Raw genomic sequence first — 14,135 nt, forward strand, 5'->3', positions numbered from 1 at the left:
TTTCTTAGCATATGGACACATCAGTCTTTTTGATGCAGTATTATGTATAAAAAAGGATAGTCAGGATATTGATTTTCAATTTTTTGAAATTATTATGCATTTTTCTCTTTAAAAAATATGCTGAGCAATGTTTAGTTTTCCCATAACTTTTTGTGAATATACAGTATTCCTGATGTGTCATTCTCATTACATAATTTGTAATACAATGGCACTATCTGCAAATAAGTTTATAATTTTTTAAATTTTTCTGAAATCTTAATAGTTATCAGGTTATGTATACATGCTGTTTAACGAAAGATGCAGAGTTTTGTTTTGGAAGCAGTGTTTTGCCAATCCAGAGTAAACACATTTTGATAATAAAATTGGTGTTTTGGTAGGAAGACAGTATCTTATAAGCTGAAGAATTGGGTTTGCAATTTTATAACAAATAAATTAGGGTATGCTGATGGCCTTGTTCAATATAAGTACATTCAAACTGTATTTATTAAATTGTGAGTTAATGGGAATCACAGATAATTTATATTGAGAATTGAGATTTGTTTTCTAACCCTGACATTTAAACCAGTTTGAAGATAGTGGTTGGCTATAGTTCTTTATTATTTCAAACTTAGTGTGTTCCAGGTGTGTTGTTTTGTTTAGAATGTATTAATTCAGGGGATAAAATAGGTCAAAACAGGAAGGGGAACTAATCTGTTTTGATGCCTGTATCATCAGTAACAAGAACAGAGTGAGACTAAGCAGTGATACCGTGTGCCACAGAAATGGAGGGAGTACTTTGTACTGCCCTTAACTGAGCTACTGAGTTCTGTGCCTAAAAATGTTAGATGAATTAGGAAGAGTTTGTGTAGACTTGCACTATTATCAACATAAAACAGGAACACTGTTCTTTATAGCCAGTTGTTCAGTCCTCTTAAAAACAAGGTAAAAGTGCTAAATCCAAATGCATTCTAAAAGGATACCTGATAAAATTAGGATTCCCTCAAGTTGTGTATTTGACTGAGTATACTGCAAAATGGTTTGTGGTTTTTTTTTTATATATTTATGGTAATTTAAAGTAGTTGATCTTACCAGAATGTAGTTGATGAGGTCAGCTCATGGGTCAAGACAAGGACAGGGAGGGAACATGGTCATGGGCAAAAGACAGGCTCAACTTGGGGGGTAAAAACCAAAATCAATTTAATTTACTACCAATCAAATAAAAGCAAGGATAATGAGAAGTAAAACCAAATCTTAAAACACCCCCACCCCTCCCTCCTTCCCGGTTCAACTCCACTCTGGATTTTCTCCACCTCCTCCCCCTGCCAAGTGGCACATGGGTATGGGGGATGAGGAATGGGGGTTGGGGTCAGCTCACCATGTGTTGTCTCTGTCGCTCCTTCCTCCTCAGGGGGAGGACTCCTCACTCTTCCCCTTCTCCAGCGTGGGGTTCCTCCTGTGGGAGACAGTTCTCCGTGAACTTCTCCGATGTAACTGCTTCCCATGGGCTGCAGTTCTTCAGGCAAAGGCTGCTCCAGCAGGGGCCTTCCCATGGAATCACGGCCATCTTCGGAGGCATCCATCCCCCTGCTCCGGCGTGGGGTCCTCCCCGAGCTGCAGGTGGGCATCTGTGCCCCCGCTCCCCTCCATGGGCTGGGGGGGGACAGCCTGCCGTCTCACCACAGGCTGCAGGGGCATCCCCTGCTCCAGCACACCTCCTCCCCTCCTTCTTCACTGACCTCAGTATCTGCAGAGGGTGTCCTCTCACATCCCACTCCCCTCTCCACTGCAATCAGCTACCACTGTCACTGATTGGGTTGGTCTTTGCTAGTGGTGGGTGTTGCTTGGAGCCAGGGAAGCTTCTAGCAGCTTCTCACAGGAGCCACCGCTGTAGCCCCTGCCCGGCTACCAAGACCCTGCCACGCAAACCCAAAACAGGTGCTCAGAGAAATTAGCAGTACTTCTTAAATCTTCCCTTACTACTGCAAGTTAAAGCTTGACAGTTGTTGAATTTTTTTTGTGATTAAGCAAATAGTTACATTTATCCATATATGTTACTAAATGTGAAGAAATACATAGTTTGTTCTATGGCACTTAGTTAAGATGAGCCTTGGCTTGCTGCTGTTCACTAATGAAATTTGGGTGTCCTGAAAACGTGAGCATGATGACAGATTATCCATGCTTTATTTTCAGTCTTCTGTAACTGCAATATGGGGTCATGAATTAAATGCAACTTTTCCAAGAATAATTACTTTGTCACAGCTTTTATGACAAATACCATTTAGGTTGATATTTGTGGAAAGCAGACAATGTATCATTACTATTGAATAGGGAAAGTCTTTTCCAGTTTGAGTTTGAAATAAATCTTTTAAATATAAACTTCATTTTTCACCTTTTCTGCCTTTTGATTTCTGGGAAAGGGAGAGCAAAAGAGCCCTTTATGATGATTTGTGTGTGTTTGCAAGATATGTTTGTGCCATATTCCCATTTAATTTAAAATGAGTTGGTTTTGTATTCATGGTCAATCAAATAGTGTAATCTATTTCTAATAAATTGTATTGGTAAAGTAAGGATACGAATTGATGCTAATGATTGCCCTGGCATATTTGGTGGAACCTTAGGATTAAACCTGTAAGTAAATACTTTTGAGTATTGCAGCCTCCTGTAGAAATTAATTTAAAAATTAAATTGAATTTATATTTGAATTCAGAAGTGGTTAAAATAAAACAATTTGCTTGTAATTTCTTACTCATTGGACTAGGAAGGTATAAGCAATCTTAAATGTTTGTAAGTGTATGTTTTAGTTTAATAGTGTAAAATTTACTAGTATTTAATGTCTAGTGTTACATTGTGATCTCTATTTGACCCTCTGTTAAAAAGTAATTTTAAAAGTGTTAGTCAAAAGGAAACGATGTCATCTCTCTCTGTGTGGCAAAGAGAGATCATCTGAGCATATTCTTTGCAAGGACTAGCCTTTATTTCCATTTTCATCCTTTGGCAAAGTGCAATAAATTCAACTTTTACCTTGCATCATGGCAAGAATTTTAGTATAGAGGTAGCAATGCAAATTTTAAGCTAAGCAGGAAGAACCTATGTAAAAACACACCTGTAGTCAGGCAGTTTCTCTCAAAACTATTTCATTGCTGTGATTTTCGATTTTTTTTTTTAAAATTTATTTTTATTTAATGATATTTAGTGTCTCTTCTGCTGATAGAATAGTGGTAGCCTGGCTGCCTTTGTTTGCAGTAGATACAGATATTTCTGTATACGAGCAATCTTGTTGCTTTAGTTTTGTTGGGGTTTTTTTTTGGTGTATGTATTGCATCCTTGTGGATGTAACTGAGCTCACCTATAAACTGTTGAGCTGAGTTAGTCCGGGATAAATGGTCTCTCTGTGTGATTTGCCTGGATCTTGTAAAATGAATGCATTTCAGGAGTTTTGGTAGAAAGGAGTAAACCACAGATTTGCCTGAGGTTAGCCTAACTGCACCTTATGGTTAGTTATGGCATGCAAGGATTGCAGGGAAAACAGACCAGGGAGGATGTATGTTGTTTGAGTATGTGATATAAAACACAGTATTGGAGGGTCTGGCCACATGCTTCATGCAGGGCAGATTTCTGAGTGGGTTTTATGTGGGCCTCAGTCTGTAGTATATAATAATATGGGTAAGGCAAGAAAGTTTTGGACTGAATTAGCAGATGAGCTTTTTTTAAACCTATCTGTTTTCAAACATAAACCTGAATTTTAGGAAGTTCTCCCTCACCCTTCTCCTGTTCCTGTGCTGCCCCAAAATACGTATGGTTAAGATGGTGTCTGACCAACACAGGTAGAGTAAGCAATTGATAAGAAAGGGGGTTTCTTCTACCATTAGGGCTGATTTTTGCAGTGGATACTTACACGTTACATTCGTGGCAGACTGACTCTCTACTTACATGGAAACATATTTTACTCTGGCAGAGTTTATCCTGCTATGTGTCTTTCTTCTGAGAAATATTTTACATATTTTGCAAACATTTATGTATTTTACAGGGAAAAAATTGCACATTAAAATCTACTTACATTGCAGTGCACCTTTTTAAGTAAGAGAACATGGTGTTCGTCCTGTGTCAGTTACTATTTATGTTCCTGTCTCTTTTTCCTTTATTTCTTTTCAAGCTTCTGTAAGTTTTTATTAATTGTGAGGCTTTTTAGTTGGAATTTATGGCTTGTATTGTTGCACCTCAAACTTTCTTTTTGAATTATCATCTTTGCTTCAGAGCTGTTCCTTTTTGCTCATTCAATTACTGGATTGAATGTAAAATAAACTAATACTTACAGAATCTAATTCAGAATAGTCAAAATATTTAATTTCTGTAAAACAATGCAGAACTGGAATTCATATATAAGAGGCTGCAATACATAAAAAGAAAATGATTAAACCATATCTCACTTATCATAGATCTTTTTAATAGGAGCAAAATCTGTGCCATTAGTTCCAGACCAGCGTATTTCCCATTCACAGTGCTTTAGTGCATAACTTATAAATCTGTCGTCATCATCTTGTATTACTTTTTCAAAGCAGGACTAGCGTCAAGCAATTCAGGATGAATGAAAGTCAGTGAAGGTTGACTAGACAATACAATTATTAAAGATTCTTGGAAGAACAGTACTGTGATCTATAAAATAGTTGGGTGTGAATTTATGTATCTTTGTTGACAAGGGTCATTTCTGTAGAACTGTGATATTTTTTTCTATGGTAATCTGTTTTTAGATTATGCTAGTCTAGTCTGTATAGCATGTCTGAATGTCAGTTGTTTATACTCTAAAATATTTGTTAGTTTGCAGAAGCCATATTTATAATACAGATTTCATGCACCTGTTTCATCTCCTGAGTGGTGAAGAGGCCTTTGAGGAAAATGTGACATAAAGTTATATATTGCATTACGAAGAGACAGTGTTAAGATTGCATAATCATTGCATACATGCCATTGCTAATTTTCCATGCATTTCTTTCATCAGTCACTTATCTTTCATTCGTTCTGCAGAACCGGACATCTCTTGGGAGCATAAAATACATTCCTACAATAAAAGAGGTTATGTTTCTGACATCTACTTGTAGTAGAAATAGTAAGCTGGCCTGCATGTTTGAGTTTAAATACAAAAGTTCAAGTATGTATACAAGCCATCTGTGCTAGACACTGCAGATGGTAAAATAGAAGAAAGTCTAATTAAGCAGGAGAATAGTTGTTTACAGTCTCAGAAACTTACTTGAGCTTTAAATTTAGCTTTCAGATCTGTCTGAAACTTCCCTACTTTTTTTCTACCTTATACAAATAGGTCTAATGAAAAATAATACTTCTGCATACAAACCTTGTTTTATTATGTTTTTTTGAGCTATATGTAAATAAGGACACATAGGATTCAATTATCAATTATTCTAATTGAAAACTGGGTGATTGTATTTGAGTATAATGCTACTTATATGTTTATAAATAAATTCCAAACTACTCCTCCTCCTCCTCTTCCTCCTTCCCACCCATGCAAAAAGGAGACAAAAATACCTTATATAAGTTTTATTTTTTACCCATTCATCAGATACTTAGTTTACAGGTGGTTTGATCTGATATTTCTATACATAGTTATCTTGCATTCATTTTATGAGAAGCCATTCTTGTGAAATTGCAAGTGTGTGTGTGTATATGTATATATAGAAATATATATGTATATTTTCCTTCCTAACTAATACAATCACAGGAGAGTGTGGTCATATGTTGAGAATAGCTAACCAAACAGAATATCAAGTGGCCCTCATTACAGGCTGTCTGGTTGGGAGTCACGTTATTAAAATATCAATTGCTATAAATGACATAGGGTCTGAAAAAGTAATATATTCCTGGACACTGGTATAGCAAAGAATGCTGACTATGAGATTACAGTGCTGATTGAGAAAATTTTTACAGTGTTTCCCAATAAAACTTGAAGTCAGCTTCTGCAGGTGGTGGATTTTTGTTGGCTGACAGCAAAGGACTGGATCTGTTGGTGAACTGAACTTAAAGACCGCAACAGGTTCAATGCACTGCTATTTTATTCGTAAGTCAAGATTTAAGAACAGAAATTGCTGTTTGCAGTAGCAAAACCCTTGTCTAATGTGGTTATTTCTGTCACAGAAATTGTAAAGCATATTCAGGTATGGTCACGCTACTTTTGACACATTACCTAGAAAATCATGAGATTTGCATGGCATACAGAGGTAATGAATCTTCTCCTGACTAGATAGATGCTGTATATCTAATGAGCACTGAAAAGGTTCACTGCTAATCTAGAAATGATTTAATATATGTTGTCATAATCTACTGTTACTAACTTTTACCAAAACTATTTTTTCACAAATTTTGTTCAGAATACAGAAAATTCTGTAGTATGAACAGAATATATTTTAAGATAGTTTTATTATTTGCATTCAAAGCATCTTACTTTTTAAAGTCTTCGTGCACCCAAATGACAGCTATATGTAAGAAATTATTTGTATTTTAAAGTTTTAAGCTCTGTAATGAATTTGTGATTTTTGGATTTATGCTATTGATTTTTCATTACCACATTTTCTTGCTAGCTAGGGCAAACCTGTCGGCCACTGGGAATCATACTCTAATCCTCTGTAGAGAGAGAATGGTGAGATTGTATCAGGGTCCTTTTCTTAGATTGTTAGATGAAACAGAGGGTTTAGTTGGTCTTCTACAGAAGAGATAAACTTCTTTTTTTCCCCTACTGTGGTTCTGGTAGAATGCTAAATAGTTCAAATCCTTAAGGCTTTGATGTCTGATAGTATTTGTCAAAGGTTTTTGGTAGTTAATATCTTAAAATTTGCAAATACTTGGTGTGGCTGTCCTCAGCTGACAGGAATGAGCAATAATAAAAATGTAAGATCATGTCAGATGAGAATCAAAGATGAAATTTCTTACTACTCTGGATTTTTTTTGTTCAAGTAGGCAGACCCGAGACATGTATCTATGTAGATACAACATGGTCCCTACCAAATTTGTGATTGAGTGTGTTAGCTGACCCTCTTTCCCTTCCTTTTGGCCTGTTTTCAGATTTATTGGCTTCTACACACATAATCCCAAAAGGCTTGCCTTTTATTTCGCAGATGTGCAACAATAAAAAATTTTTGCTCACTGAGAAATTCTTGCTTTGAGAAAGCTGCATTAGACCTATAACCATATTCAGTAACCCCAAACCAATATAGCTTGTTAGTGTTGGTGTACCTATAATCTTGTTGGGCTCCCTTATCTCTGGGTTATAGTATCAAAAATAATTTTGCCAGAGTCTTCACCAAGATCACCATATGCTGCCAGCGTGCAGTTAAGTGACATGTTAGTCAGGCAAGTTGGAACTGTGGATAAAGGTGATCCATAGCACATCAGGAATAATGTTCCTATGTATGTATTCACCTGAGACTCAGTTGTGGACTAGATATTTCAAAACTTGTATTGCTTCTGAGTTCTGTGGTAACAACAAGACATTCTTACAAACGTAGAATGTCGTTGGCATTCAGAATTTATGATTCCAGACTTAGAGACACATTCCTGAGCAGTTTGGCTGGAAAATACAGATTTTATCCCAAAATCACTGCAGAGTTTTGCATTATTGTCACTTGCATTGAGAATATATACTTCTCAGGAAAAAACCCAAAAACTTCTGTAAAGGAAGATATGCAGGTTTCTTAATTGTACCCACGTCAATATTATATTCTTCACAAAGTTCACAAAATGTTGTCCTTTTTAAACAGTCTACCTACAAAGCATTACATTATGCAATGGATTGTGTTTTGTAATTATGTAATCATGAAATTTTATTAGAAAAACTTAATTATAAAGAAAAAATAGTTGTAGAAATAAATAAATTGCAATAATAAACTAAGTAACATCTCAATTCAACTGATAACTGACAGAATGGTATATTACCATGAGATACAAGTCTGATGTGGGAAACAGATGTAATATTATCTTTAAGTTAAAATCATCCATTGCTTTGTTTTAGTAAAAATGCTTAGAAAAGGAATATAAACTTAAGATATCACACAATTCAAATTCTCTGCAGTTAATGATGGGTATAGCATGTGTCTGCAGGATGGCAATAACATAAATTTGTTAGTATTTTCATGTCTGTATACAGTTTATGGGAATAGTGGATAGAATGGTTTCTTGGGTTATTTGCAGTTAAACAGGATGACAGTACTATTTGAATTTGTTGCCATTGTTCTCTCTTTTCTTCCGTTTCTTCTCCTCCTCCAAGAGGATGATCCCCCTTTGCCAAAGATGATCTTTTTCCTTCCTTTTCATGCATATGTGTAGAGGTGTGTAGGTACCTGATGTTTTCTCTCAAACTCTTGAAATAAATGATGTTAGCGATAATAATAATAATAAAAGTATTAATAAGCAGCTTGCCAATGTTGCAGAGAAACTTTTTAGACAGTATTACGTATGTGCTCATAGCACCTATTCAACTATTACCTGTATATTTTTTTCTGCAGGTTACAGATCGGTCAGTGAGGGCTTTTGCTGAACATTGTCCTGAGCTGCAATATGTTGGTTTTATGGGCTGCTCTGTTACATCAAAAGGAGTCATCCACCTCACCAAAGTAAGTATTGTAACTACTTTTAGCTAGTCATTAGTGTGACTATTGCCAAGCCATAGGTATCAGCCAGTATAAGTTTATACATATGATGAATAATACTGTCATGGATAGAAACATTTCGGGATCAATGAACTTTGCGTTATTTGAGGAGACGCATTCAGATTTCCCTGTGTTAAAACACTGTAGCAAAACTATATTTAAGGGATGATACTTTTTCTCAGAAATATCTTTAAAATGCCTAGTTATACCAGATTCCATTGCAAACAAAACTTCATAATTGGAATTGCAAAGTTCTTAGTGCAAGAGATTTAGACAGACCCCTTACTGCAACAGTATATCCCCTATGCACATACATTTTGTTTATATCTGTCTGTGTATTTTAACACAGATAGGAAGTAAAAGCTATCTGTCACTCTATTGTTTGTCTTTTATGTAAGAGCAGTGATGTATGGGTAAACTAAATTGAGTGAACCTGTAGAAAATAATGGAAGAATTCAATAAAATGAATTGACTTGGTTGAGGTGGACAAACAGCATATTAATTAAAATTCGTAACTGCAAGTATATTCAAGGATCGTGCAAACATAAGGAAGAACACAGGAAACTTGCATTTGGAATAGATAAATAAGTATTTATAGCTAAGAACTTAAAAAAAAGTTCAAATGGGAAAATGGAACATATTATAACTGGTAAAGATGACTGTAGAAATGGGTATTGAATATGAAAATTTCTGTTGAACATAAAAATGGCTAAAGACATCTTGAAGTAGCAAGTGGAGAGCATATTTAATGAAAACAGAACGCGCCTTAAGAAAATACAGTTTTTTTGATGGAACTCTGCAGTCCTCTTGTACAGAACCATTCAGGTTTTCTGTAAAATATTTTCATCAGTTTAGGGCAGCTCAGATACAGAAGAATTGAATACATTTTGGAAAACTTGCAAAAAGAAATAAGCCAGAGAAATTAATTTGCATGATAAAGTTATAGCACCTCAAAGGATGCAATTTGGAAAGGACTCTGTGTGTATTGAAGTGATGTATAAAAGGGGCATACACCTGCAGGAGAGAGAAATAATACAATAATTTTCATGTGCTATGAAAACTATATATGTATAACTATAGGTTGTATTTATATACACAATATAAATGTCGGAGGTGTATAATTTAGAAGCCTGATATAGGGCAGGTTATGTAGTCCAAGGCTTTGTGGGAAACTCTCACACAGATTGCTTTTCAGGTGCATGCTTTGGTTACTGCATTATTCTGGCCTAGATTAACTGAGTATTTAATAGAAATCTTATCCTTCAACCAAGTGACTTTATAATCCCCTTTATTCGATTAAAGAAAAGTCAAGATCTTGAATTTTCTTATTAACATTTAGTTCTGATTTTCATATGGTTTAATAATAATAAATTATTAGAAATCCTGATTTACATAGGAGTGACACTGTTGTACATAGTCCTTCAGAAAATATCTAGGAGGTTGCTTTGTCACAAACTTGAAAAAAGTCATATGGGATAAGTAATTGGTTTATGTGCTTTTCATTGGGACTTGAGACTTGGGCATTCCAGTTTCCTCCCCTCCATCTATAAAAACTTTCTGTAGGCTATTAATACTGCAAAGATAGTGATGTGATAACAGTGAACATTACGGGTTGTTTAGCCTGGAGAAGAGAAGGCTCTGCGGAGACCTTATTGTATCCTTTCAATACTGAAAGGGGGCTTATAAGAAAGATGGGGACAGACTTTTCAGTAGGGCCTGTAGCAATAGGACAAGGGGTAGTGGTTTTAAACTGAAAGAGGATAGTTTCAGACTAGATATGAGGAAGAAGATTTTTATGAGGAGGGTGGTGAAGCACTGGAACAGGTTGCCTAGAGAGGCTGTGTATGCCCTGTCCCTGGAAGCATTGAAGGTCAGGTTGAATGGAGCTCTGAGCAACCTGATCTAGTTGAAGATGCCCCTGCTCGTGGCAGGGGGACTGGAACTAGATGGTCTTTAAGGTCCCTTCCAACCCAAACTATTCTATGATTCTCTGATATGATGTCTTCTGTAATGTTTGCTAAGTATTCTTTCACATATGAGTGACTTCCTGCGTGAAATAACAAGGTATTTTTTTACATCTATTGCTACTTTAAGCTGAGGTATACATGCATGTAATATAGGCAAGTAGGATGATGCCATATATATTGAGGGGAAAAAGAGCGATTAAAAGATTTTCCCACTCATACAGTGACTGGGAAACTGTATTGGACTTCAGGCTTTTTTACTCTGAAGCTATTGACAAGTGATACCTGATTAATCTTGCTGCAGTGACTTCAGTAGCGTTTCTACCTGGCTCCTCTGGCAGGTGTTACTTCCTCATAGTACAGCAGGCAATTTTCACTAAAACTCTGAATTGCACTGAAGCAGCTAGCACAGACACATGTTCCATTTCTACAGTTCTTTCGAGGAAATAAGCTGCAGCAGGGAGTTAAAACAAATAACTGGGGAGCAGTAACATGATATTTAACTGCTGCATCTGTCTTTTTCCAGAACTCATCTGTTGATGACTTTTTTTTGTTCTAACCATCCTGTATTTCTTATGGTCAGTGTATTTCTTGTGTTCAGTTCTTAACTAGTACTTCATAAGTGCTTAGTAATAATTCCAGTCCCATGTTCTTAGAGAATGTGGAATCTGTTCTTTGCTCTATGTGGCCTGTGAGTGTGTCCCACAAGACTGTGCAGACCTAGTTCCCTTCTGTCCTGCTTCCTGTGTGCAAACTGGAGATAACAGCATTGGCCTCTGTTGTAAAATTGCTTTGAGGCTGATGGATGTATAAAAATAGAGTGCTTTCTTATTACTGTATTTTTCCCCTAGTAATGTTAGCTCTCCTTAAAAATACTGGTACTTGAAAATTCTGAATTATGTTGCAGCTGAGCCACAGAGCCTTTTTAATAGTGAATTGTGGGATATGGAGTGAAAATATTGTATATTTTAGAAAAAGAAAAAACATTCAGGGTTTATTTTCATTATTTTTCTACTGAACATAGTGATGTTCAAAATCAGTTTGCTTCTTGAGCAAAACCATGTTGTCACACTAGTGCCTTTTATCCTTGAAGTTGTTATAAACTACAAAAAAATGCACCTAAAGTAAATAATGATTATTGGGCAAGATCAGAGGTACTGTATGTACATACAAAGGGTCCTTTTAAATGTTAGTCTTCCAATGATAGGAAAAAGTCATTAAGTAAGGATTTTTGAACAGTGATTCTGGCACATTCTTTGTGATGATTGGCTTGAAATTTTAAATGATGGAGTGCCATAGACTGTGTAAGAGAACCTTTTTACATCTTACCAAACTGAAGCTGACCATTTTGTTGAATTAAGTTAACTGAGTACCTCCTAAGAAATTCTTTCCATCGTTTTAAAGAATTTGGTAGTTGTACCCAACTGCAGTTTCTTTCAGGTTGCAGTGAAGTAAAAAATGCATTGCAAAGAAGACTGATGCATGGTTGAAAGGGTTTCAGTGCTCTGTGGGTGTGTGAAACTTTAAAAAAAACCCAAACCCAACAGTTGATTGGAGGTACTTGAGAGTAAATAACAGAGAGAGTAAACTATGAATCAGTGATAATGTAATTTAACATCAACTTTTAAAGTTTATAAACTTGAAATCAGTCTTGTAGCATGGATACTATATGTGCAGGTTTTATGTATGTGCAAGTGGGTCTCTACAGTGGGTCTTAATTTTTGAAAGGAGGGCAATATATTTATTTTTGTAGCATAACTTGTAAAAGTATGCATGCAAAAAATCAAACACCAAATAATTATTAGCTGTCATCTTGGAAGGAGTAGCAGCTTGAATACAGATGTCATTCACTTTCCTATTGTGTTTCGTGTCGTACATTACAAAACAAAGGAATCTATTGAATAAATTTGTTTCCTTAATTAACATATATTTTTCAACTCCCTTTTTTCCTCAGGCATGTTTTTTTTACAAATACCTACACTCTTCTAAACAAAACTTTCTCTTGTTTTTTGTAAGTAATGCAAATTAAGTCTCTGTGCTTAAAACACAGGTTTTGAACGTGTACTTCTTATTTGAGCAATGGAAGCTCAATGTTCTGCAATATTTAACTTCAAGAAATGAAATTAAAAGTTGTGAATGTGCAGAACATTAAATCAGTCTATGGGAAAATAGTTTCCTCCATTAACTATTCAATCATTTTCCAATTCTTGAAACCATGTATGAATACTGTTTCAGGAACACAGTTTATCTCAATAATGTAGTTCAGTTACTTCAGCTCTTAAGTAAAAATTAACGTATGTGAGTTTTAAAAAAATAGTTTATAGATTCTATTGACATAATAATAAAAGGAATGTGATTTACAATTTTTGTAGGTTGCTATTTTTAATTTCCTGTGATCATACATTTGCTTTTGGGGGCTTAAATCAGAGAGCAGTTTATTCCCTGAAGGCATGTATACGCAGAGAGGTTCAAGAAAATTAAGCTTAATTAGTGAAAGATGTGAATTTAAAGCTCATTAAGACCTGATGAACACTTTCCTTCAGAAATAATTTGGCTTTATTTCTGAAGAGGATTGATCTTATGTGAATTGTTTAGTGGTGGACTTGGCACTGTTAGGTTTACAGTTGGACTTAATCTTAAAGGTCTTTTCCAACTTAAATGTTTCTATGATCCCATTCTATTCTATGATTTTCAAGGAAGCATATCTCTACAGGAATTGTGGAAGTGTAGGGGGGAAAAAAAAAACCAACCAACCAAAAAATAATGTTATATTATCATAATATTATAATATATTAGTAGTCCCCTACAGTAACAGCTAAATATTCACAGGAGTTGATACACCCACACTGAAAAATTACCTGTGATCCCAAAGGTAATAGTAATTTTTTATCATCTAAAGTATATGAAATTTATCCTAAACTTGAACAGTCTCAAAACAGGCATATTCATTCTCTCTCTCTCTCTCTCTCGGTTATGATAGTTTTCAAATGCTCTATCTTCTTGATTAGGGTTGCACATACTTTAATATTACAAGTTCCATTAATCAAGACAGAAGTCTTACAAACTGCATAACATTCAGGCACACAAATAGTATGATAATCTCTGAATCTTTAAATACATCAACCTCCATAAGATTTCATTTAAACCAGTCAACAAATTATTAAACAAAAATTATTTTATCATAATTCAAAATATTTGAGATCCAAAAGTAGTAGGTAATTTCTTAAAAATAATAGTGTTTAATTTTTTAATTTTAATATCCTTTAAAAAGAACTCAAGCTTGGTTTTTCAGAATTACTTTGCCCAAAACCATTTTGTAATCTAAGTGGTTCTTTTGCATCTGTCATTCACAGTAGAACAATTCCCTTTCAGTACGTTTTAACAGGCAATCTCTTCACAAAACCTTTACATAACAGTCTGTCAATTCTCTGTTAGTGGGACTGAGAGAAAGGGACCAACATATTCTGTTCCCTTCTAATGTCATTCATCTAACTAGACTTTCTCTGAAACTTAAATGCTATTATTACACTGTCTCATACAA

General features: G+C 35.2%; 1 protein-coding gene across 5 annotated transcripts in view; it reads left to right on the forward strand.

Moving 5' to 3' along the window:
- The window catches only part of FBXL17 (F-box and leucine rich repeat protein 17), a 335,309-nt gene that overhangs the window by 77,318 nt on the left and 243,856 nt on the right, over positions 1–14,135 (forward strand). For all 5 annotated transcript variants that reach the window (XR_007505105.1, XM_049795631.1, XM_049795632.1 and 2 more), the window contains exon 5: positions 8,487–8,594. Coding sequence is in view for 4 of the 5 variants with exons in the window: in XM_049795631.1 (XP_049651588.1) it covers positions 8,487–8,594 (108 nt within the window). In the remaining variant the exon portion in view is untranslated. The remainder of the gene's footprint in view (positions 1–8,486; positions 8,595–14,135) is intronic.

The sequence above is a fragment of the Accipiter gentilis genome, chromosome Z, assembly GCF_929443795.1.
Source record: "Accipiter gentilis chromosome Z, bAccGen1.1, whole genome shotgun sequence".
In the NCBI taxonomy this organism is placed as follows: Eukaryota; Metazoa; Chordata; class Aves; order Accipitriformes; family Accipitridae; genus Astur; species Astur gentilis.